The following is a 26,347-nucleotide window of genomic DNA, read 5'->3' on the forward strand; positions in this document are numbered from 1 at the left end:
GGCTTTCGGCGTTTCCCTGTCCTTCCCGGCTCTTCCCCAGCTCTTCCCGGGACCGGGAAGTCTGCAGCGGGACGCGGTGTCGGGAGCGAGCAGCCGCAGCGATGGCACCGTAACCTACACTGCAGTGTCCGGGCGGGCCGGGCGGCGCGCTGAGTGCGCACCTCGGCAGACGCACTTCTGCTCTGGAGCAGGATGACGGGATGTGTCTCCCTTACCTGACGTCAAAGCCAAAATAAGTTGGCCGCTCCGAAGCACAAGATCTCCACGTTATCATTAATAAAGTGACCGGACTGAACGACTTTACCAGACTGAATGACGGAATTGTTAAGCGTATTGTTTCCCAGCAAGAAACACGGTCTACAAGAGGCATTTACTACACTATGAATCCTTGAAACTCACTAAATGAAAAGGGAGATAGAGAAGGGAGAGATGTCGAAGCATTTACTGGATCCGCTAGGTGGCGCTTGAAACTCGGGAGACTGTGAGAGGCCACCTCTTGCTCACTTTTTGGCATGGGACTTGGTGCAAATAAAACACTGTTGGGCCCCTATTGACAGGTCCCCGCCCAGTCTCCGACCCTCTGCGCCTCCAGGTTCCCATCAAATACAGACAGGGCAGGTTATATAAAATATGAAATACTCGGGACCAGGTTTTCTGTGCATAAATCAGCTTGTGGCAATTTTGATTAAACACAGTTTTTAGAACTTGGACCATATGAGCATATAAACAAAAAATAATTGGGGTCTAAAACATCAGATGTTGGGACATACGATTAGCTAAATATGGAGGACCCACTTAGTTAATATTACCTTAGATACTACGTTTGCGAGAAAAAATATTACCACACAGTGAACCTGGACTTTTGGGATCCCTAGGGGTCTGTGGTCGCCCACTTTGCCCAGTAGGTATTCCGGCCTTGTCAGAGTGAGTGTCTCCGTTTCAGAAAATTAAAGTTTGCTGCAATGGTGATCAATTCCCAAAGTGCGCACATAGAAAAGTAGAAGACATTGCTCTGTATTGTGTCACCCCAGTTCATCAGTGTTGTCTTGGTTATGTGTATTTATACTCACCTGGCTTCGTGTCAGGTACCTCATCCTCTTATTGGTGTGCATCATGTAAGCTCATCTCATTCTGTCCCAACCCCATAAATAATTCATTGTGCTGGCTTTGTTCTACGGCTGGCGCTCCTCTCCTCACGAGGCGCCACACATCATTATTAGTGGGTCTGGCCCCGAAAAAAGCTCAGCTGCCCACTGTGCCTTCACTCCGCTCATCCTAAATAAAACCTCTCCCCACATGGGAACAGTGCCAACTTGGGCTTTACAAACCAGGTACTAAAACAAGCTTCGTTTCACTCTATAAATATTTATTGTGCTTGTTTTTTGTTTTGTTTTTCCCAAACCAGAGACGTGTCTGTCGCCTATTCACATCAAACCCTGTTATGAGCAAATATGGCACATTTGATAGTAGGACTGAAAAATGATTTCAAGAGTAAATCCAAGTAACTCATTATACTGGTTTCACATGGTCCCCCATGTACGTGCCACCTGTCTTTATTACTTAATTATCATAACAGAGTGAGCCGACCAATGCAGAGGGGCCCCAGTGTGTGCTGGAGAGAATACGTTAAAAGAATCCAGTCATGTTAATACAGCTGCATTTCGAGTTTTGTCTTGTTCTTCACCAATATTTATGTCGGCTACTTCAGCAGGAGCTTGCACATGAAGTGCGCTATGCACATTAAGTAGGCAGGGAGTCTGTGCGTGTTTCTGACGCGCCGCATTTTTTTTTCAGCCTGGAATCAGGTATTTAGATCATATACAGCTCAAGGTCTTTCCCGTCTTTCTTTTATTACCTGTGTTCAGCCAACTTCTTTGTCTCTTCCCTAACATTGGTTTCAGTAAAATCAAATTAATGATGCCAGTGCAGTGGCTTTTTAAACATGTATTGCCAGTATTTTGATTTGATACTGTATATTTGTATCAAATGTTTTGATCGAGATGCACACACCACACCAGTAATTTCAGATAATGCCTGGTATCTACTACGTCAGTGATTGTATTTTGCAGTCATTTCCTCTCTCCCTCTCTTGTAAGGTGTATACAAATGAGCATGACCTTTTTGTTAGTCAGTCATCTGCTCGATAGGGAGATCCTCTTCAGAGGGAATCACACTGTCACGTTGTATTTAGGTTGGCGATCAATAGGCTGAGAGCCACAGAAGCCACGGTTTCCTGGAAACAAACTGCACGGCAGACGAAACGCTGATTAGTATGGAGGCCATGTGACCGGCTCTAATAAAACCTGAGCCTACTATCTATGCTTCATGTTAACTTCCCCAGATCAGGAATAGGTGTTCGTTAGGGCTCAGTGTTGAGAAGGCAAGAAAGTTTATATAACCATGGAAATGTTTGTTTGCTTCATTAAATAATTGACTCAGGGATTTACTTTCCCATTGCATCAGTCATATTCTAACAACCTGAACAGTGATAAAGCTGATAAAGCTTTTACTTAACGCTTTACCTGCACAGTCCTTTATACTTTGATTTGAGCGCAAATGGATACCACAGTGAAGCCGTTGTCATTACAGCACTGTAACCCTTGACTTGTGGAGCATCCCGGTGGCCTAGAGGTCAGTCTGCTGATCATGGCTGGGTTCTGTCTTTCGTCACATCATGTGAACAGTTTCAACATGCCTCAACATGAGCTTGTTATAATGGACCTGTCAAAGAATTAGTGTGGTTTCAAAGGTCAAAGAGGAGTCATTGTGGTGATTCTGCCTAATCTTTGGCACGTTACTGAGACACCGTTGAATAAGACAGCTTACTCTGACATTGCCGTCAATGCTCCAATCATGGGAGCCCTTAATCTGCTGAGATCAGACAGGCCGGAATACTGAGAACCTCCACACTGCAACACAAAGACCTAAGAATACTATACACCCATTACTTTACACATTACTTTATATTTTACGCCATAATTCCAAACACGTTTCTTTTAAATAGTTTATCAGATATGTTGGTTCCTTGAAAAAAATGTGCTGCAAATGGTAGCTAAACGCAGTTAAAGTAAAAGCTATGGTTTAATGTTGTCTCTTTGACCAAATACACATACTTCCCTCATCTCTTGGCGGGAGAAATGTGTCTTAAATATAACAGAATGTATTAACGATAAGTAAGCAATAAGGAAAGATTCCTTATAGGCTTGTTCTCAATTACTGTCACAGCATAACCCCTTCTTTAAAACAGGTCCGGCTCACAGATAGATCAGGCTAATAATAGCGGTTCTAAAGGCTATTATTAATCACAAGTCGACCAACACATCTAGCAGCAACCCTCATGTCCCGACAAAAAATATTTTTTTAAAAATCACAATGATCCCTCTCAGAGAAATGAACCCTGATTTTAAAAAGGCCAAAAACGTTTATTCTGCCCTCTGAATTAAAAGAGACTTGATTGTTTGGTTTGTGGAGGAGCAGAGGGGGATTATAAGCCTACTACTACCACAGCCATGTGTAGACTAGTTGTATGTCTGTCCCTGTGATTTAACCGGGTGGTATTTTTAAACCCTTTGTAGTCCAAAAAAGCCATCCGCTGATTGCTTAACTGGATTATGAAGAAGTCAACGACAGCAATAATGAACCGGTTAAATCCGAATGATGCACAGAGAGAGGCTGCAGGTATAAAAAGGGAGACCAACTGTTGCAGACTGTCAACTTACCCTGACACACTCCGCCAAGATCCCAGACAACCGAGGAGAGGTAAGACTTCTTGATGTACAGGTGGATGGACGGATGGGTGGATGGTGGATGGTTGCATAGATGGATGGATGATGCCAAAACTGAAGAAAGCTCCTGTCTGAATTTTCACCTGGAGTCTAAGATATGTGACTTAACTTATTTTGAATGGATTACATTGATGAGAAAAAAGGGGCTCATACTTGAAAGATTTCTTACTTATGTTCGTGGTGGTTCAGGGTCACTGACTTTAATAACTGGGCTGAAAAATCATGTTATATATCACGTTATATATCAAGTTATTTTACACATTGGTCTTAAATGGGTATGTTGGTAGTCATACTAATTCTATTACACTGAGAAGTAATTTACAGGCTATTTATATAAGCCTTCAGAAACTCTGAAAGGGGTTAAATGGACAATTTCTACAAGACATAAATGTGTATTAGGAAGAAATACGATGCACATTATGGGTAAATCATTATACCAGACAAGTCACAAGAGGTAAAGGATCTCTGTTGTTGGTCTGTAGAACCAAGTAGCATAAACTATTGATGGTGGTGTTACAGTCAAATGTTTAGCCCATCTCAAGTGCAAACCTGATTCAAAAGTTCAAGTGCCGGCAGACAACAGATGAGTAAAATAATCAAATCACCCGTTTTATTTAGTTTTCCCAGTGTGAAAAACTGTCGGAAGATAATTTGGTTTAGTTGAAGGAGAGACTTGACATCAAGTCTCTCAGGTTATCTGCAGACAACAGCCAACATCAGTTGTGCTAAACTGAGCATCAGTTGGTACGCAGTGGGTTTGAACCTGAGGTTCCTGCTGATCTAAACAAGTCACCATTCTCCTCCAAGCATTTACGCGCCACAGCTATCTCTGTGCATACTACTGCAACTTTTTCGAGTTTAAAAAACAAATAAATGCAGGTGGAAAAACAAGGAAAACGCTGGGTATATCTGTATTTGCTCTCTTATTCCCTTTCCACCATGAAGAAAAGCTTGTAACCATTACATTAAGTCATCCCAATACATCCCAAAACAGTGTTCCAGTAATTATTTCAATACACAGACGCTATTTTTTTATAATGCAGTCGGTGCCCCTAACTTTTAAACATTTACTAAACTTTGTTTTACAGTTACAGGCATATACAGGTTTTTTTTTTCTTTTTTTTCAATTTCTGCCCAGTGTACAACTTGGGACCATTAGACCTCAAGTTGATACAGGACTGCTGGTGCATGTTACGGAGAGGAAACAATTTAAGTTTTAGTTTTTAATTAACATGCCGGGTTTGCCAAGTCTTTTAAGGTAAATATTGTGTCCAACTCACAAATAAATAAGACCAAACAGTCTCAGGACAGTGGATGATTCCTAGAAGTAAATTTGAAAAAAAGGGGGAACACCACTGATGGCACTCAAATCTTTAATGAAGAACAATTAAACAAATGCTTGGAGCTCTCTTAAGCTTTCTATTATAATCCTCATTACTGAGCTATAGAGGGCTACTGTTAGGACTTAGTGTCTAATTAAGTCCAGGAATACTATCGCAAGTTACTGAAGGGCTTTTATCCATTTAACTGTCCTTGAATAGCCCATTCGAGCAACAGCTTTAGCACTGCTGTTACATTTGAGGTGAACACACTTTGACATAATCTTGAGTGCCATGCCAATCTGGCCAGGAGTTTGGTGTGAGGCCTGTGTCTGTTGGATGGGGGGCCGTTGGCAGATAGAGAGTAACAGGTAACAGCTTTGGCTCAGGAGCCCTAACACTGAGGGTGTAATCTTATCGCAGAGGATTAACCTTCCGTACCAACAAAACAAAACATCATTCGGGCTGTTAGAGAGCCGACAGTTGGTGAAGGATCAATGTCTTAATCCAAATATCTGATTGATGCTGTGACCTCTGAATAACTTACACCTTGTTTTCTTTTTCTCCAAACAGAACACTTCCGAAGATCTTCCAGAGATGGCAAAGTAAATTTTTGTTTTCCTTTGGTTATTTGGTGTCTGACCCCCGAGGGTAGTTCTCTTACTTCAAGCTTACCTTCTTCAAACGGAAAAATCTAATCTTGAGAAAAGATAAGGAGAGGTCTTTCTGTTGTTGTTGTGCAGCTACTCACACCGAAACTTCCCAATCAAAAGTGTATACTGATGGGAAGGTTAGTCTCTTTTGCCCGAAAAAAAAAACAAAAACGAAAAGAGCTGAAAGGCTGACATGAAAACGTGTAATCGCTTTAAAAACCTTACTAGCTTGGAGGTGCAGACTTTGACCGGGGTCAACCAATTCCTAAAAGGGAGGAGTAGTTTTAAAGTATTTATTTAAGGTTTGGAAAGGCTTAGTCAGTTGATGTGTCAGTTCAAATGGGGTCTCAGACAGTAGCAGATGTAGTGAGCTATTTGGGATCACACTGGTAATAAGCTATTTGGAAACCCTGGTACAGTATTTGTAGCTCCCTCACCTGGGAGAGCCTTTCAATCTGGGCACGATGAGGTAAAGCTGCTCCACACTTAGCTATTCCTAACTGGATAAAAGGGAATAAGGGATTACTGCCCCTTCTGCTGCTTGCCAAGGCACCTACTTTACCTTCAGTCTAAAAACTAAACATTTTTTTATCTGGTTACTCTGTCATTTACATTCCCATGATTGCTAAGAGAAGTGATATCTGTTATAATGAACAAAGTTTCTCCCCCTTTTTTTTCACAGGGTTTTCAAGAAGACCAGTGGAAACGGAGGGGTAAGTCTACATTTTTTAATTTGTATTGCGTTCTTCTCTTGTTTTGATTTCTGTAGTTTCTTAAAAAAAAAAAAAACAACATTTTTTCATTAATGGAAAGTGAGTGAAACTGTCAAAAGGGTTTGAAACACTCACCTGTTTCCCCTTCCTTCTGTCTCTTAGCTGACCCTCTACCTGGGGAAGAGAGACTATGTGGACAACATCAGCACAGTGGACCGAGTTGGTACGTTCCTTCATCACTGCGCACATGTGTCTGTGTATGTGCATCTGCTTGAGGGTGATAAATATAACATTATCTTTAATACTACCACATTTACAGATGGCGTTGTGAAGCTGGACACAGCAGATTTTGGAGACAGAAAAGGTAACATCATCAAAAGTCCACTTTCAAAGCCCTAAAAATACAAAACCTTCCCAGATCAAGTCACTTGGAGATGCGAGATAAAACAATAAAATAATGGATCTACTATTATGTGTTGACAGTGTTTGTGCAGCTGGCATGTGCCTTCCGTTATGGTAGTGATGACCTGGATGTGATGGGCCTGTGCTTCAGGAAGGACATCTGGATCCAGCACGTCCAGATCTACCCCGAGAGCCACAAGCCCACTCTGAGCGCCATGCATGACACCCTGCTGAAGAAGGCCGGGGACAATGCATACCCTTTCTCTTTTGAAGTATGTGACAGCATGGCCAGTTACAAGTCTAAATAGTCTGAGTCCTCAGCCCGTTAAACCACTTGCTCCACCTCTTGTGTTCAGGTAGAAATGAAAAGGTCATCATTTCTATATAATTCCTTTGTTATGCACGAAATAAAACATAATGTCCTCAAATTCACATGACAACTTGCCATTTTTTTTTTTTTAAACGGTGCTTTTGGCCAGAAAAGTCTGATAAACAAGTCTGAACTCCCATAACTTGATTCCCATTTAGCTGTTTGATTGCAAGATATGCCAAATTTGCTTTGTTTTGTCAGTAAACAAATAAAAACAACTCATCTGTTTAGTTATAAATGTTCATCTTTCTCTCCAGATTCAGAGCAACTTGCCATGCTCAGTCTCTCTGCAGCCTGGACCCGATGACAAGGGGAAGGTGAATCTCTCGTTAATCTGCTAACACCATTCAACCTTCACAATAAAACAGATTGCATCCCATAACCTTAGTGTGTAGGCAGGTGTATTAATTGCTGCTACTGGTCATTGTTGAAGGTTTTATTTCTGCTTTGCAGGCTTGTGGTGTCGACTTTGAGGTCAAGACTTACCTTGCCAAGGAAAAGTGCAACCCTGATGAGAAGATTGAAAAGAAGTGAGTGCACTTTAATTCCCTCTCATTTTCCCCAACTCCTTGTATTCACTCAACTTTCAAGTGCTTCTTTTACTCTTCTACCCAACTAACATTTTCTCTACTCCATCCTCTCTTCTTCTACACCCATCTCTCCCTCCCTCCTGTCCATCATTCTGTCTGACAGGGACACTGCTCGCCTTATCATTCGTAAAATCCAGTACGCTCCCTCTGAGGTGGGCAGCGGGCCCAAGGCTGAAATCTGCAAAAGCTTCATGATGTCTGACAAGCCTGTTCATCTAGAAGCTTCAATGGACAAAGATGTAAAGTAGCAAAACTTTACGACTAAAAATCTCAGAATCTACAGAACAAACATACACTACATTTCTCTGCTATCCTAAATATTTTTTTAATGCTTCCAGAGAGTATGTTATCCTAACTATACCGCCTTTCCCCCGCCATTAACTGGATGTCTCCTGGTTTTGACCGCAGCTCTTCTTCCACGGTGAAGCAATCCCGATCAAAATCAAGATCAACAATGAGAGCAACAAAACAGTCAAGAAAATCAAAATCACTGGTGGGTTCCTCTGTTGATAGAAATAACATGACTGTTAGTAAGAGAACAACACAAATAGTGTGTCTCACACTGTCTTTCTTCCCCTCTCACAGTGGACCAAACCACAGACATTGTCCTCTACTCAGCAGACAAATACACCAAGTCTGTTCTTAGCCAAGAGTTTGGGTACGTGGACAGAAAACTGAAAGTGCTGAACACACAGCAAATATCAAACATAAAGAAGCATCACAGAAGTTGTGACAGAACAAGTGTTGATGTATGGATTTGTTTGTGTTTCATCCTCCATAGGGAGACAGTGGATCCCAGTAGCACCTACGATAATACTCTGTCCATCACCCCCCTGCTGGCCGAGAACAAGGAGAAAAGAGGTCTGGCGCTGGATGGACGACTGAAGGACGAGGACACTAACTTGGCCTCGACCACTATGTAAGTGCGCAAACATAGCAGACAGGACTAAAACAGGTTTTACACATAGTTCATCTGATTACTGCTGGAAAGTCTGGACAATTAGGGATATTGACCAAAGCAGTTATGTCTTCTGTGACTGACAACTTATCACTTAACGCATCTTTGCACTTTGTAGTTTGACATTTACGCTAGCTTTTCTTGCATGTTCCTCAATGTCCATGATGTCTTTTAGCAGCACAGAGGACTAAATTAAACCTCCTAATCCCTCAAATCCTCGTAACTCTTCTTTACCGCAGGCTGCGGCAGGGTGTCGAAAAAGATGTGTTGGGAATCCTGGTTTCCTACAAGATTAAAATCAACCTCATGGTGGCCGGAGGAGGGTAAGTGTCGGCTCCTGTTTAAGCATTTTTGGCACAAGAAAACTCAATCAACGATTAAATGGAGTGAAATTAACCGAAACAAACTCACGATGTCCCTCCTGTCCTCGTGTAGCCTGCTGGGCGGCCTCACCGCCAGGTGAGTACCATTCATTAACTATTATGTCACAGCCCACACAGCCAAATAGCAGTGATTACCAATTATCTGTAAGATTCTGATTGTTTTTTTGGGGGTTTTTTTCCTGCAGCGATGTCACAGTGGAGCTGCCATTGCTGCTCATGCACCCCAAGCCTGAAGGTATTTTTTTTTTTTTTTTTTTGGTCCGATTTGTCTGCACAGCGTATGTTACTGCTACCAGTGCACCTCACATTTTATGTGCTGGCTGTTCTAATGATTTTACACTATTTTCTTCCTTTCACATCAACCTGCGTCCCAAATTGAGAAGAGTAAAGACTGCGCATCAGTGTAAGTAACAAATCCCTTTTAGTTTTGAGGCTATCAGCTCGAAATCATATTGCTGAGATTTAAGTTAGCCAGTAACAAATTAAATTTAGAGGTTACATTTCTTTATCTAATAAGGTTCTGCTTTTTTTATTCATTATTTTTTTCAATGTTCTTCTTTATACAGTGTCTTGAAAGAAAACTCCCCTATAGTCAATGTGAGGTTCATACACAGCACAGTTGATAAAATATATGTAATGTGTAATCTGTAATATATAAAATGTATATTTTAAAAGCTAAAAACTTTGTATTATACATTTTAATGCATGACTTTTACCTGTAACAGAGTATTACTAAGCTCTGGTATTGCAATATATAGTCAGTGTTATTGCTTATTGTCAATAAAATCCTAATAAAAGCAAAACTAAAATTAATTAAAACTGCCAGGGCTTTAAAAATGAACATTTGATCATTATTTTATATTATTTAAAGATTGGATTCACTTTATAGAAGGCTACAGTAAATGAAGTTCAGCGATTGCCCATTGGATAATTGAATGTGTAATGCTGCATTTTAGTGGATGTGTTACGCAGCATCAACGTGGAAACACTTTCAGGTGATAGATTGTGTTAGTTTTGTCCTCCTACTGCACGTCTTGTAAACTTCCCTTTGTACTGACTTCTTTTCAGAGAGGATGTTACCCTGGAGGTTGAGAAGAAACCCACATAAAGACAGGAACACAACAGGGGGAAGCGACGCAAAAGAAAGAAGAAGAAGAACGTGACCGCCGTAATGAAATCGAATAATAATAATAATAACCGAGCAACTGAAGGGAATGACCTTCTCAACACACCAAGGATATTCACGCACATGTAACATCAGCCCCCTCACATATTTTGTTGTCCCCTGCTTTTGTTGTTTAATTTAGTCATTTAGCAGTAGAGAAAGTACTTGGATTGCAAAATAGTATCCAACATTTAGCGACCAAAGACATACATATGTACAGAACAAAAAAATACTTTTCACCTCACTTCAGAGTATGAGTGGGGGAAGATGGGAAATCAGTTTGAAGCCCATAGAAGCCAACATGCTGTGGATTAAAGTGATACATTCATCTGTTATTTTGAATGAAACTTTTGTGTTTCTGCGAAATGTACCTGTTTTGTTTTTGACTGGCTAAGTGAAATAACCCAAAATATAATAAAATAATTTTAAAAACAGAATTGTTGTGGTGCAGTTTTTCTTTTTCTGTCTCATCAGCATGTTGCCGACGTCGTCTGATAAGTTGTCTGTTTGGTTTTTTTAACACTTAATGAATGAACATAATACTGATAGGAAAGTTCATGGTAGGACACCAGTGTCAACGCTGTTGTTATCAAAACCTCAAACGACAGCCCACAAAACAAATTACATTGTGTAATTATGATGAAATTTGTAATATGTTACACTAAAGTGTGGCACAAAATCGGAAGCCTCGGAATGATAGTTTGATGATTTTTATGAATTACAGAGCAAACTAATTCACACACATACAATTCAGACAGTGGATTTAGTTTTGTTCGTCCTTACCTGTGTTGATAGTAATCATAAGCACTTCTCTTCTTAGTCTTTGTTAGGATAGGTTGCCTATCCTTTGAAAATGTTTATACCAAAATGTTGGAGACTATTAGATGTTCCGTCACATCAGATGCTTTAAGTACAGAAATTAATTTAAGAACCATCAAGGACATCCAGAATAACACATGTGGTCATGAACAATGATCCATTAATTGTTGTCAGCTGATTTGTTAAACATATAAGATTTTTGAAATTGATAATAGATTTTTGGCAAGGCAAATATTTCAGAATTGCTATGAAGAAAAAAAAAATCCATCCCTGAAAAAACTCTATGAAAGTGACATTTCGTAGTAATTAGCTAACTCTTAATATCATATTTACATTAATATAGAATGTAGCCTATCGGTTATATATTTTCATCATTTATTAATGCCAATACAATGATAATATGGATTAAATTTGGACTCACTTAGGCTCAGACAGTGTAACATCTTCTTAGAAAGTCAGAGAACTGATATAAAATAATACCAGCCAGGGGTGTAGTGGTGAGGGAAATAGTCGAATTAGGCACCCAGGGCCCCCACATGGAGAGGGCCCTCAAGAAGCCTGGAATTAAAAGTTGATTTTTAATGTTTTAACCCCGAATCTCCCACACCACTGATACTACGAAATGTCTTCTGTATGGAAAAGGATGGTTTGCATCCTAGAGAGGAAAGTCACATAGTCATGATAATTAATTAGAAAAAAATATACCATGGCATTAGTATCGTCTGATTTGTATGTACTGGAGAACAGTCAGATAGGTAAAGGTATAGGAAAAATGTCAGCGATGGTTGAAGGGCGGCTTCAAACATTGTGTGAAGATTATGTTGCAGTTTATACAGATAGATTTAAAGCTCCGCATACAAGAAGAACAGGATTTCCATTCACCATTCCAGCTTGTCACTATTAAAAGAAGAGCATGAGATCACCTTGCAGTTTGTACCACCGAAATGCTTGCAATCGCAAGACCAGGTAAGAAGTAGGTACGGTCATTTTGGGTTAAGAGTCAACTTCAGCATTACTATCACTACAGTTATTCTCATCCCAGAACAGACAGAACATAATGAAGGAAATATACGAAACATTATTCGGGCTTAGAAATATGAAAATATCATATTCACCGTATGTTGGTTCCAGCTCATGGGGGAATTAAAGGGAATGAAATGGCGGATACACAAGCAAAGGAGACAAACAGGAAGGTACCATAGAAATTTCATTTAGTGAAGCAGAAGTGAAAGGAGCGACATTATTAAAGACTGACAACGTGACTGGGATCAGGAACACACAGGGCGACATTTCATACGACTCAGAAGGAAGTGGGCACCACGTGACAGTGGGAAGAGACAACAAAGAGGAACACTGGGGCATACAGGTCTAAATAAAAAATAACATATAATAGGTAAACAACCACCTGGTCTGGCAAGCACATTGTCAAACAGAGGAGTCAGTGGTTTATTTATCATGTCAGCGCCAAAAATATGCTTCAGAAAGAGAGAAACTAAGCAGAGACGGCTATAATCCAGTATCAAACACAAACTCAACTACAGTTTAGTGGTTCACTTGACAGAAACTGGACTAATAAATATCTTTTTTTTTTTTTAAAGGATTAACTCCAGCAGTGATCCACAGTCCAGCATAGTAGGTGTTGGTGATGCACCTTAGCGTTGGTTGCCGCAGGAGATGTTTTATGTTCAGTCTACCGCCAGCAGAGGGCCACACCAACTCTGCTGAAATGCTCCTCTCTCGCCAGCGAAGAAGACCACCACGACGACGACGACGCTGGCGTCATCGCGCACAACGTGTAGCACTGGAGCAACATGGCATTGAATGGAGGTTTGTGAACTTATAACCAAGCTAACTTTGACATTTCTACCATTCTCTTACTCAGCCGATAAAGCGCGATTCTGGCGAACGTAAAGGCAGCGATTCTCGGGAGTCATTTTATTTTTTACTTCGATTTGTCGTCGCCACCACATACATCTCGTGAGCGTTAGCCCAGCTGCTTTGCTAGCTACCTTTTCATAGCAGAGCAGTGCGGCTATGCTAATCACTTTTTAAAACAACATAACTTTAACCAGTAAATTATCTCATAAGTACAAAACTCTTATAAAATCCAATGAGTAAAATCGGCAAAAATAGCAACATAGATCACACACAGACAAACACACGCGTTACAGCAGCGCTAAGACCTGTTTATAAGTTGTATCACAGCAAAAACAGTACGTTTTATGAGGATGATACTGCAACACAGTGTCTGTGTAGTCGCAGTCTAGTTAAATTAAATTATAACTTCTTTACTGACCCCAGATGAAGAGGACTTTGAGTGGGAGCCCCCAACAGAGGCAGAAATGAAGGTGATCCAGGCTCGCAGGGAGCGACAAGACAAAATCAGCAAGCTGATGGGAGACTACCTGCTCAAAGGATACAAGATGCTGGGAGAGTGCTGTGATGTGTGTGGGGTGAGTGGAGCGGACTTCTTTTGTCTGTAAGGTGGTAGTGACTCGATAAGGTAGAGAAGGTGGAGTGGTGTAACGTTTGTTTTTGTGTTTCCAGAATATTCTTCTCCAGGACAGACAGCAGAAAAACTACTGTGTTTCGTGTCAGGAGCTGGACTCTGATATTGACAAGGACAACCCTGGTATACACAAATCATACATACATGTTTAATGCACAAACCAGCCGTCTTATCTTGTGTCCTCTGTTCTATCATATGTCTCCTTTCCTCCATCACTGCCCCTCTCGCCTTGTACTTTTTGTAAATTTGCTCTTATTCCCACGTCTGCCTTTCTTCCTCCCTCCACTCCTCTCAGCTCTAAATGCACAGGCGGCATTGTCCCAGGTGAGAGAGAGGCAGCTTGCAGCCCAGTCACCTGCACCGTCCCAGGCCCCCGAACTCAACGGAGGCCCCAGCAACAGTCAGGCAGGTGTGTCAGTTCCTCAGCCCAGACCGGAGCACTGTGAGGGAGCTGCTGCAGGAGGAAGAGCCCCCCTGCTTCCACCTGCTGTCCCTTCTCCCTCAGCTCCTGCCTCCACTACAGCCCTGGCACCAACTCGTCCCCCAGTTTGTCCACAGAGCACTGCCCTCCAACCGTTGTTGCAAGAAGCTGAGGAAGCTGTTCTAACCAAACTTCGCTGGGCCACCACCCAGCTACAAAGCTCAGCCTCCCTGGAGGCAAGTATCCAGCTCTGCAGCCTCATCACCAGCTGTGCCAATTCACTGCGCAGTCTCAAGGAGCTTAGCCAGTAACCATCACGGACTGGTTGAAACCATGGAGTAATGGGAACGCTGTTTCTACTTGCCTCTGTCTTGGAATACTGACCCTGGTTCGCTGCTTTGCAGCATCTTCCTTTGACTGAATCCTTGCAAAGAGCTGAATTCAAAATTGTCAGAAAATGCACTTGAAATGGGATTAAAGTATCAAAAGTGCACAGGTCTAGTTAAAAATACCGCTGTCAGAAATATCATGTTACATGCTTTCTTAATAAGTTCATTTGACTGTTTTTGTCAACTTGTAATTTATGATTTAATTATAAAAAACTGAACATTTGTCAAAGCACATTAATAGTTTGTATTAATTTTAAAATATCTGGCCATTAAAAATTTAAGTAAGGCTTAATCTATATTCTACAGGAAAATAATGCTACCATATGTCCGTAGTTGGTTGGCTCTGGTTAATTCAAAATGGCCACCTTTCCCAGACATGGGACATTTTTTTTTTTTCTGATTGGTTGTTCTTTAGTATCCCTAAAATGGTGTAGGTTTGCAAATCCCCAAATTCAAACGAAAGCTAGAATCCCTGCGCACGCATGCCTATATAATAGTGTGTGCACACAAAAGAGTCTCTGTGCTGATATACAACGTACTACTAAGATGTAAGTCAACATTTAAAATGTATAACCTGTTGGTATGTCGTTAAACACACCAGTCCTCTAATCTGACCCTGCTGCTTCACACAGACGCAGGTACATTTTTCTATTTGCCGCTCAGTCTGACGCTCAGATAGATTTCTGTTGTCTCTGGCCTTCTGGTGGTATAAAGCTTGTCATTGTGTGCTGGCAGTACTAAGGTTTTTATTGTGTATATATATATTTGATGCATGATGGTAGTGATGGTCAGTTTTATTCAGTGATGTTCAGATGAGGCAGGGCAACGTTCAGGAGTCAAACTCATTGTTCCTCAGTCATTAAAAACATCTAGAGTTAATAAACTGTGCACTGTACATCAGTAGACAGCACTTCATACTAGAAAAAGCAAGCTTCGGTGTTGTTCAAGGCGGTTAGTCTTCTAATTATGTACCTGAATAAAGCTTTGCCTGTTCGGGAGTTTTGCAGTTTGTTTCTTTCCACAAGAGGGCGCCAAATTTAAAAAGCAGTGCCATACGTTTATTTAATTGGACATTCCTGTATTTAAACAAGAAGTACTAATAAATATTTATGAATTGCCTTCCTGTTTATTGTATGCCCTGTATGTAACTGCAGTTCAATATACGGCCTTACCTAAGCACACAGGTTGCCATTGTTGCGCTGGTATAGGCTTGTCTTATTGGGGCATATATGTATATTGGTTATTTATTTTTTCTGTTTTTGTTTTTTTTAAGGTGGGTAAATTAACAAGCTAATAGTCCACCTATTTGTGTTTAAAGTTGGACAGCCTGAGCTGATCTCTTCGCGCTGTAATAACATCTCACGTGGCTCAAGTGAAATCCGGTTGTATCAATCAAACCGCGGACAGGGTCCTCTTTACCCCCCAAACACGGACCGTGGCGGGGCGGGGCGCGGAGCGGTCACTGCCGGGCGGAGCCGGGGGCTGTTTGTGACTCTCCCGCACAAAGACGAGGAAACAAAACAAAGCCAGGAAGCATGACACTAACCCGGCGGTCATTGCTTCTACTGTAGCCCCATCACGTCCAGAAAACAGGAATGCTCTGACTTGCTTCTGCCTTTCAGAAACGTGTTTCCCAGACACCTCTGTGTTGTGCCGCTGCGAGAGGGGAACAACAGCACCCATGGGTGATGGTGAGGCAGCGTAACGCATTACACCGTATCTGCGTTTGAGACCGACAACGCTCCGCTGAGAGAGATCGGTGCAGAAACTGCGGAGTTCCCGCTCCTGCTGAGTCCGCTCTCCGCGCAGACGCCGCGATGAACGGGAGCCAGTGCAGCCCGGCGGACTGTCCGGTGAGCGGCGTCCTCTCGCTGGAGGGACTGCCGCCGCTGCCCAAGGGCCTGAGCGGCATCCTGAACTCCAGCGGCGGGTCGTGGCGGGACATCGAGAAGGTGAACAGCAAGAGAGCGCGCATCCAGGCGGACATCAGCCGGGGCGGCGGCGGCGGCGGCGACGCGCCGCGCGGTCGCGGCAAACCGGGCGGACTGGACGCTGCTCTGGCTCTGCTGCGGAAAGAGATGGTAAGGTGGTCGGTGGCTCATTTACTAATTTGTATTCAAGCACTTAGGCTTTTGTGATGAGGAAGTTGGACAAAATAATCTGGCCTGCACCTAAAGTGTAAAACTTACTCATAATGCATCAGAATTGCCTCTTTCAGAATCAATTCATATCATTTTTTAGTGTAATGGTTCGAGGAAAAGTACAGAGTGGAAGAAAAATGAATGTTCTCCAGAAAACGCTGGCGCCTCCCCGTCGGGGAATCGAACCCCGGTCTTCCGCGTGACAGGCGGAGATACTGTCCACTATACTAACGAGGAGAGGTGTAGAGGCCTACTTGACCACGTCACCAGGCGAGACTGGTGTTCCTCACCTGGCGTATGTCTTTTAATGTTAAGACTGCTCCCTTAATGTGTGTGAGCAGCATTTTTGCCGTTATGGCTTGTCGAGAATCCGGTTTTGACTATTTTATCCACAGTTAATTGCAGTGGTTCCCAACCTGGAGGTCACAAGGCTAAATCTGAGGGGTTGTGAGAAGGTTAAAGGGAGGGGAAAGAAGAAAAAACAAAATATCAAATCTGTTTTTTTTTTTTTTTTTTCAAATCTTTGCCCTAGTATTGGATGAAGCATTTTACTTCTTAACCTCAGCTATTTAGATGAAATGAGAAGTTTAGAGGGAAAAAGTTTCCTCCGTGGAACTGCTCATAATTCCAGTCAACAATACACATCTGAAGCGTAACGATTGTAAACTCTTAATCTGAAAGGCAGCTTGTACCTATAGCTGTCAAATAAATGAGTAATAAAATGAGTAAGACAGTACCTCAAAACTATATGGAGATGGTTCGTTTTCTAAGATTATTTTTTTTCAATTTGCTGTTTCCACAGTGCAAAAAAATCACTTTCACATGAAATTTTCCTCATACTTTCCTAATTTTTTTGCATCCACTCTTCTGGCCTAAACTGCCATTTTATGTTTTCGTGTGTAACAGGTCGGTCTGCGCCAGCTCGACATGTCTCTGCTCTGCCAGCTGTGGTCTCTCCACGAGGCCATCCAGGAGTACAAGGGCTGCTCGCTTCTGTCCGAGGCCTCGTTCAGCACTGATAACGGATACTCTGAGGAGGAGGACGAAGTGGAGGAGGAAGACGACGGGGGGACCGGAGGCATCTCACAGCCTTCTCCGTCTTCCTCGTCCTTGTCTCTGCCTCCACCCAGCAGCAACTCCAGGGACCAGTGGATCAAAGACTCCTTTCAGATTTCCTGATGAAGACACAGACTTAAGCTTCACGCACTATGCGCCGTAGAGACTCCTTGGCGGTATTTTCTCAAAAGTGATGTCTCTCACTGTGCCTTTTGGTCTCATTTACACTGGCTTTTATGTTATGCATCTCTTATCCAGGTAATATGTCCAGTATATACAGCATGTAGCTTTGTCCACATACATTTTTTTTTACACTTTGCAAACTCACTGCCTGTTTGATAGAAAATGGGTTGCATCTTTCTGACCTCTGACACTTTTTCAACCAAGAATGACTTTATTCGACATCTTACTGGTGTGGTTTTAAATTTTTATCGCTTATAAAATAAGCAGCGACATATGTGGCCTTTTCACTTGCACTGGACCAAGTTCGTGCTCCGCTGCGTCTCGAGATCGGGTTTGAATTCGGCTTCGGTGTGTCTTGGTTACACTTGCATTGAGCAGGAATCTGATTACCGTAGGTCAAGACGCATGAAGTGGACTATGTGGGGCCCAGTCGTATACAGTGTTGTAAATGTCACATTTTTGTTGTTACACCTGTGCCCACTACATGTCAGGATTCGTGTTCATTTAAAATGTAAAAGCATCAGGGTTTTTTTGGATCTACACTTGAGCACCTGCCACGGTAAGATTTGTCTTGAGCAATTGAATGAGTAATAGTTCTGACCGACATTGGTTGGTAATTTGTAGTATAGAAACGTTTGAATCCCTCATACATGCACAGATAGTCCTTTATTTTCACTTCGGTCCAATCAATTGTCTCCACAATACATGCTATTACCTGGCCGCTCATCAGCTTTTAAACTTGCACTGCCTGGAAATTCAACTTGCTATGTGTTGTTTATCGAAGCCGAATCGATTGATTAATTAATTCTTAATTGCATCATCTACGTGCTGTTACATGCTGCTTGCGTGGCATTAAAAAAGAGTTGGGTGGCATTTGTTGAAGAATTATGACATCCGTGAATACATGTGTGGACTAAAATGGGGATTCCACTTTTGATGCATCTGATGGCTCTTTGTGGTTTAGTGATGATTTCAGGCTTTAATACTCCTGTTTTGTGAGGGGAGTAGGATCATCTCTACTGTCGATCGATAACGGATCAATCTATGAGCCATTGACGTGGGACACGCATTTTTCCTTCCAACAATTGAAGAGAATGTTCTTTTGAAAAATGAGGTTTAGCTTGTTATTCTTTCAAACCAGCCATTTGTTAATCTCCCAAGTCTGAACATATTCTGTGGATTTGAAAACTAAAAAAATGTATGCACAAATATTCCCTGCACCCTTGTTCGAAAATCATAATTTCAGACAAAGAAAGAGCAGTCATGCGGACCCTTGGCTCTCTCTAAGTGTCTGTGTGAACCACTGGAATACATTTTGCTTCATCACTATCATTAATTGCTCATGAGTTGTGCTTTTTTTTTTTTCCAGTATTTCTATCCATAGGTTGTGTTTAAATGAAAGCGAGTCTTTGACATAATGTCAATCAGTTCAACTCCTTGTCACATTTAGGACTTAGGATAGGCAAGGGACTATCACACACTGTGTTTTAAGAAATAAGTGGGCACAGTCTGACTAGTGGAAATGGTTCAACGGTCTTGTTTTAAATCAAACAAAATGTATTGCAGTTTTCTAAACAGGCAAATGGGTCAGAATAGCCAGTGACTTACTTTTTTTCCTTTGTCTAAATATTAACAATTAAGCTCCATTGTATAACAAATAAATGCACGGTGTGTATTCCTGCATTTTAACTAAAGGCAATCGGTTCATGATGTGGCAAAATCTGACCAACAGGGGGACGCACAGTCTCCAGTCGGCAGAGAGCTCCTTCACCCCTGCAGGCCTCCTCCTCCGAGGTCACGTTGAACGCAGCAGCGCGGGGAAAACCATTTGCCGTGGAGAGAGCAGGCGTGAAGGGGGGAGTGACGTTCGAGAAGAAAATCTCATGCCGTTGTCTATTTATAATCAACATGTGTCGTGGGTATAGTTAGAATATATCTGCCTGTCTGTCCCTCTGTCAGCCTGGCTGAGAGTCTGACTGTAGATGTGCGTGTGTCCAATCGCTCTCCGCCTCATCCGTCACGATGCAGGTTTCTCTGACCTGGATTATCAGCTACAGTAGATGCAAATACGGATTTTGACCTGACTGACTCACTGTATGTTTTCTTTCCTCTCAGCCGTCTCTCTTTTACTTTTTGCACCTTTCCGTCTCTGCCCCTCGATATTTTTTTTTTTTTTTTTTTTTTGGCGTCCGTCTAATTTGCGCCTAATAGATGGGCAGTGAGACCTAGTTGTTGCTGTTATCATCACAGTAGGCACTGTTAGCGCACTACAGGGAGTGAATATTAAAATAAATAGACGTTAGACTGGAAGTGGGTGCAGTGAGTGTCAGCAGGGAGCCGGGAAGGACAACGAGGTGTCGGAGCTTCCTCTGGAGAACAATGAATGGCGAGGTCGGTTTTTAAAGTGAGGAAATAACCCAAAGTTGGGAAGAAAGAAATGTTCAATGCACAATTCCACCAAGGCGAGAGAGGAAAAACAAGACAGGACACTGCTGATACTTTTGTGTTACCTACTTGTGTGTTGGTGTAAAGTGGTTGGTGCAGAGGTAACGTCTGTTGATAAAGAAGAAAGGAAGGTGTAGATAGATCAGTGAAGTGGAAGGGCATCATATTCATATATTGGGTGTGTGTGCGTGTTTGGGGAAGGAGTATACTCAGAGCAATAATGCATCTCCGGTGCACAGGCTACCGGACCCACAGTGTAATTTTAAACCAACTCTGAGTCATGAGAGAGTCTACCCCCCCCACCCCCCCAATCCCCCCGCCGCTGCCCCGCACTCCTCCACTCCAGCTGCCTCTGTCCATCCATCCATCCCTGTTTCCCTCCACCTAAAAATACACTCCTGCTCTCACTGAGGAAAAACCCTGTGCCTTGACCTGGCATGAACACACACACACACACACACACACACACACACACACACACACAGACTGGAGTCGGTTGGCCGTCCCTCCATGGAAACTGTTCCTCTGTAATTAGCTGGATGAAACACACTTTTGTGGAAAGCCCTGGGTGACGCAGCCGAGACTCAGGAAGTGACTTTAGTTATAACTATGAGCTAAGAGAGACGCAGAGCTCGCGCGCCTCGCACCCTTTGGGCTCTGGGCTTTGCGGAGCTGATTAAGTGAAATAGTCACTGGCAGATAAGGCTGATCCAGAGGCACGGACAGTCCGGATCAAAGTCCACAGGTACGACCGAAGACCGTTACCTCGGTGCCCTGCGCACGCTCTGCCGACAGAGAGATCAAGATCACGAACTTTCGCAGACCGCTGCATCGACAGCGGGCCCCCTTTGCATACACCCTGCCTCACTCTCCGGCTGCCTCTCTGTCACTGGCTGCTGTCACCGGAGGGAGAGAGGGAGGGCGAACTCGTCCTAGAGGCAGCAGGGCCACACTGCAACAGCCGCCCCCGGGTTTGACCGAGCTGCGCTGTCTCCTCGCGAACTGCTGCCAGAGAGAGAGAGAAGTTGTCAATGACCTGCCGTTGTTTGGTTGAAAGCTCAGCCTCGTATCGGGCGTTCATGGCCTGTGTGAATGACAGCGAGCAGGGCGGAACCGGTTCCTCTTTGCCGATGGCCTAATTGTCAGTCCTGTATACAGCTATTTCTTTTCGATACGTGGCGACATCGCTCCTTTTTCTTTTTTTCTGCGCGTGATTCAACTTACTGCAAATGAGCGCAAGTCTCGGCTCGTGTGAGGTTCATCATCGTCTTCATCATCATCAGCAGCGGCAGCAGCAGGAGAAGAAGAAGAAGAGGACCTTATAGGGAACAGAAGCGGCGGACGAAGTTGGATTATTGTTGCGCGCGTTAGTGCGTGGTTCTCTCCTTTTTTTCTTTCCCCTCCCCTGTTCGTTAAGTTTTATTTTACCAGAGGAAGCCATGACTTCGGTTTGGAAAAGACTGCAGCGAGTTGGTAAAAAGGCTTCAAAGTTCCAGTTTGTCGCTTCTTACCAGGAACTCGTTTTGGAGTGCACCAAGAAATGGTGAGTTTTGGACACACGAGCGCTTTCAGAGTTCCCCGTCGGAGAGAGTTTCTCGCCGTCTGAAATAAAGGGGCCCCGCATATGATGTTATTAGCCATAATAAGACTCCATTATGGGCACGGTGGTTCTCGTGTTGTCGTTCTTTCCACTGTGCCGCCGCGAGGGTGAGGGCGTCCTTCATGCGCTGTATGTGGCCTTCATGTGCTAAGCCGATTGAGCGAGTGATTGTGGGTTCGATTCCCGACCCCGCCTATCGACGAGGGCTGTGTGTGCGTGTGTGTGTGTGTGTGTGTGTGTGTGTGTGTGTGTGCGTGTGCGTGTGTGTGTGTCACTAAATACTCCATCCACAGGATCGGTGGTCTTAAAGGACTGTCGTCTCACCACAGCGGGGAAATAAGGTCATTTTTGTTGGACCAGAATCAATCGACCAAGGGGATTTCCTGGTCAGATTCGTGCGGGGGCATTATTTCTTTAAAGCATATTACTGACAGACATTAATGCCGTGATTCTCAGCAGTCTGTAGACTTGTCCCAGCTTGTTAGTCGTTTCCCACTTAATGTGAAAATATACTCAAACACAGGCATCAGACCAAGTGACCCGTGTTGCGCTCTTGGTGCAAGATCTACAGTTTTACATTCAACATCCGTATTGAATAAATTAGCATTGTGAGCACAACAGTGGACCTAAGTGATACCGTTGTTTCGTTTCAGAGATGCAGTCAAATCACTTCTGTAGGGCTTTTCGCCTCTTCTGCAATTTCCTGTTATACAAAACATTTGGGACGAAGCCAGGTGGACCATTATTCAGCTCTGACTTTTATTGACACAGCATTAAACAGACAAAGAAGTTTTTAGTCCTAGGATCCTGGGGTCAAACTTAAATATTTTTCCTTTACTGGCATGTTTTCCATCCCACTTGTGCCACCATATCAACATCAGGAGTATTTAAAATCCTTGAAATCCTTGAAAATCTTGCATACATTACAAGATTCTCTACTGATGCATTATGGAAAGGTTTCTCCTGTATCTTTGAACTTTTGCCGACATGTCAGTTTTTGCCCTCATTGCATCTTCTTATCTGTCCAGATTCAACACTAAAGGACGGAATAATTGTGTAAGAGGCTTGTCAGCAGCACGATAAGAAGCGCAGATCGCAGATGTTTTTGTTTTTTTCTTGCAGTGACTGAAGGATCTGGTCAATAAAGTTTCAGCGTTTGATCAACCAGCAGAGGAGTTTGGGCTGTCCTCACACAGGGAGGGGAAGAGAAACACTGATAAAGAAATAGGGACAACGACTCAACACTATGATGAAATCAGGTTTTATACGCCTTCACCAGTGTGCTGTTCAAACAGGGAGGCCAAAGTCAGGAACCACAGAGAGAGGGAGGAGAGAGGACAGGAGGAAATGAGTAAATTCTGGTGATTAATCCGAAGTGTCAGTCATATCAGTTCAGGCATGTGTCGTTTTGTGAAAAGGAAAAGATTCCATGGTCATGTGATTTAACTCTTAATTCAGCGGCAGAGGTCACTGACACTTAAAGATCACATCAAAAATCAGAGGCAGGAAATGAACCTTTTTTCCATGTGCGCGGTTGAAAAAACTCTCTCGAGTCTCATGTCTGAGAACAAATGTTTGGGGAGGTTATTCTAATTTGGAGCTACGATTCGAGACCACCGGCTTTCTTAGAGACACATTGCACGCACAAACTACTGAGATGCATTTTAGACTTTGTATGAGATGATTTGCGTACAGTAAATAATAGTAAAGATTTATCAAAGACCGGAGGTCAGTAATGTTATATTTACATCATGGCACGGCTAAAGGAGCGCGGCCTCCTGAAAGATATTCTCCAACACGAGCTTTTTCGGATAACGGAAGCAGAATAACAGCGGGGGGCCAAAGATAAGAAGGCCCGGCACTTTTTACATGACACCAGTCAAAAATGATACATGACACTGGCAGAGACGGTCAACTGACACAAACATAGTTAAAGATTTAGTAACGGGACTATTTTTATGTGACATCAGGAATGCCTCATGTGACAAAAACATGAGAGAGGATGGTGAGTGTAAGTTAGTTTATTTGACTGCCTGTAAAATGTGAACATGAATGTTCCAGCATAGAGGAGGCTAATGTTCATCACTCCTCTAATCCGCTGTGGAGAGAAAACAAAACTATTGTCTGCTGAACCACCATGTACAGTAATTACATGATGCTAAACTGTATTGAGCCACTAATGTTGGCCTACTGTGCTCACTAGATGTTTTTGTGTCTTTGTGTTTCAGATTATATTTCATTTGAGGTCTCCTATTTTTGCTGCCCCCCCCCCCCCGCTTACCCCTACTCTGCTGCTGTCACTCTATTTCTGATGCCACTCCTGCCCCCCTAACACACATACCACATGAACACATGTACACACACAGCTGTCTTTGCTGTACTTCAACAATGATACGCTGAAACTTGAGACAGTGTTCAACATCTACAATCTATCGCTATTAATATTCTACAGAATGTCGGAGGATGTTGAAATGGTTGTAAAGATGATATATTAGGAGTTAGCAGTGAGGTTTGAAGAGAACTCTGTTACTATTATGTACTGGTATATTATTTGTAATTGTGTGTGTGTGTGTGTGTGTGTGTTCACTGGTAAACGGGGTTCCTTCTTCCTGTCGAGGCACACCTCACATTCGGAGCAACTCAAGTCACATGACTCTGCAGCTTCCTGTTTCATGTCCTGTGCTGCGGGGGACTGAGAAAATACAATAGAAGCATATTTATACCCGTTAGCAACAAAGCACATGTAGAAATAGATAAGCACACACTGTACTTACACACATGATTGGGGTGCCTTTATTTAAAGATAAACAGCTGCCTGCATACACACACAAGTTATTGCATCTTTAGAAATACACTCAGATAGACAAATGACCATCTGTGCAGTCAAATATTTACGCCTCGTCTTTGGCTCCAAGGCATAATTATCCAGCTGTAACAGTCACAAGACCTTCTGCTAGACTTTGTGTTGTCTCATGAATATAATTTCCACTTGGTTGGGAGATATCATTCGATGTATGTATTGTATTCAGAGCCTTTTTTACTCTTGTCATTCTTTTCAGATGACCTAAGTGTGTAATAACTGTAACTGTCATGTAAGGGCAAGAGGAAAGGACGTAATTTGTGTGTTTTGCTCTTTGTTTGTGTGTTTCCGTAGGCAACCAGACAAGCTGAGAGTGGTGTGGACCAGGAGGAACAGACGCATGTGTTCCAAGGTGAAACCACTGAAACGCCACAATCGTACACACACACGCGCACACACACACACACACACACACACACACACACACACACACACACACACACACACACACACACACAAAGCACAGTCATATTAATGTGTTGTTTGCTGTGCAGCTCCACAGTTGGCAGCCTGGAATCAAGAACCCCTACCGGGGCATGGTGGTTTGGCCTGTCCCAGAGAACATTGACATCTCTGTTACACTCTTCAAGGTACCAAAACCAAAACCCACTATTTACACTGTACAAATAATAGCAACAATAATACTACTACTACTACTAAAAATAATAAACTGTATCTTATACAGCACTTTTCTTAACAATGTTACAAAGTACAATCACCAAGGAGGGACTATCTTTTGGAAGAATGGTGGTCCATCCTTTCAGTAGTGTACAGAGTAATTTACTAATCCCAGTGGGTAACTGCAGCGTTACAGCAGTCAAGTCCCACGGGAATCACAGAACAAAAACAACGTAAGGAAACACAGGGTCAAATAAAAGGTAAATTAGAAGATAAATAAAACAATATTTGAAAAAAACAAATACCTAAAATCTTAACTAGGTCCTCAACGAAAGCCAAAAAAGTAGGACTATACTCTAAATACTGTATATACGACCATAGTGCCTGGTGATATTCTGCATATGTTCAGTGCGAGTCTAGCAGATCCTGTATGTTGTCATATATTGGTATATTGATAAGTGTTGGGAATAAATATACAGCGAATCTGTAAAAGTACACAGGTATGTACAGCTATGAAAAAAGAAATAGGTGAGTGTAGAAAAGTATGTATTATACATGAATGTACGTAGTATGGAATAAGCAGTTAGGTAAGATATTGGAAGATAACAGTAAAAATCAACAAAAATACACAGTTATAAAAGCACAATATATCTGTTTTACACATACAAAGTGACATAAGTAGGTTATGTTGTACAACCAGATGAGCAACATTTACAGGGAAATGTTTAGAGAAGATGTTCCACTAAACAAATTGTACTTTTGTTCCCAAATCTTCAGGAGGCCAACGCTGATCAGTTTGAGGACAAAGAGTGGACGTTTGTCATCGAGGGTGTAAGTAAAGCACCCTGTCTCAAGAATCAGACTAAGTTTAATCAACAAGTAGAAATACAAGAATACAGTTCAATATGTAAATACGGGAGATCAGATTTGATGCGAGTCGAAATACAGTGCACGTCATGGTTGTTTTT

General features: G+C 42.5%; 4 protein-coding genes and 1 non-coding gene across 10 annotated transcripts in view; 4 read left to right on the plus strand and 1 right to left on the minus strand.

Moving 5' to 3' along the window:
* The first annotated feature begins 6,221 nt into the window (after positions 1-6,221).
* arr3a (arrestin 3a, retinal (X-arrestin)) lies at positions 6,222-12,956 on the plus strand. The gene is made up of 15 exons (XM_040151039.1): positions 6,222-6,226; positions 6,440-6,470; positions 6,633-6,693; positions 6,790-6,834; positions 6,954-7,144; positions 7,500-7,559; positions 7,696-7,772; positions 7,936-8,071; positions 8,241-8,325; positions 8,418-8,490; positions 8,614-8,751; positions 9,030-9,113; positions 9,226-9,249; positions 9,359-9,408; positions 12,829-12,956. Exons 1-15 carry the CDS (start codon positions 6,222-6,224, stop codon positions 12,954-12,956), a joined length of 1,188 nt encoding a protein of 395 aa, XP_040006973.1.
* On the plus strand, positions 12,855-15,474 carry znrd2 (zinc ribbon domain containing 2). The gene is made up of 4 exons (XM_040151221.1): positions 12,855-12,984; positions 13,459-13,610; positions 13,705-13,789; positions 13,962-15,474. The coding sequence occupies exons 1-4, from the start codon at positions 12,969-12,971 to the stop codon at positions 14,396-14,398; spliced, it is 690 nt and encodes a 229-aa protein (XP_040007155.1). The 5' UTR covers positions 12,855-12,968; the 3' UTR covers positions 14,399-15,474.
* A 114-nt stretch (positions 15,475-15,588) lies between these two features.
* On the plus strand, positions 15,589-19,492 carry fam89b (family with sequence similarity 89 member B). Its single transcript, XM_040151223.1, has 2 exons — positions 15,589-16,557; positions 17,524-19,492. The coding sequence occupies exons 1-2, from the start codon at positions 16,294-16,296 to the stop codon at positions 17,794-17,796; spliced, it is 537 nt and encodes a 178-aa protein (XP_040007157.1). The 5' UTR covers positions 15,589-16,293; the 3' UTR covers positions 17,797-19,492.
* Positions 16,783-16,854, minus strand: trnad-guc. Its single transcript has one exon. It is a non-coding gene; the product is annotated as a tRNA-Asp (tRNA).
* Positions 19,493-20,928: 1,436 nt separating the features above from the next.
* The window catches only part of ehbp1l1b (EH domain binding protein 1-like 1b), a 30,252-nt gene continuing 24,833 nt past the window's right edge, over positions 20,929-26,347 (plus strand). For 3 of the 6 annotated variants that reach the window (XM_040150487.1, XM_040150489.1, XM_040150486.1), the window contains exons 1-4: positions 20,931-21,844; positions 25,056-25,113; positions 25,256-25,351; positions 26,157-26,210. In XM_040150487.1, the coding sequence (XP_040006421.1) occupies positions 21,741-21,844; positions 25,056-25,113; positions 25,256-25,351; positions 26,157-26,210 (312 nt within the window). In that variant the 5' untranslated portion in view covers positions 20,931-21,740. Of the gene's footprint in view, positions 21,845-25,055; positions 25,114-25,255; positions 25,352-26,156; positions 26,211-26,347 lie in introns of all 6 variants that reach the window. The other 3 variants (XM_040150484.1, XM_040150485.1, XM_040150488.1) reach the window with 3 other exon arrangements.

The sequence above is a fragment of the Xiphias gladius genome, chromosome 17 (assembly GCF_016859285.1).
Source record: "Xiphias gladius isolate SHS-SW01 ecotype Sanya breed wild chromosome 17, ASM1685928v1, whole genome shotgun sequence".
NCBI classification, from domain to species: Eukaryota; Metazoa; Chordata; class Actinopteri; order Istiophoriformes; family Xiphiidae; genus Xiphias; species Xiphias gladius.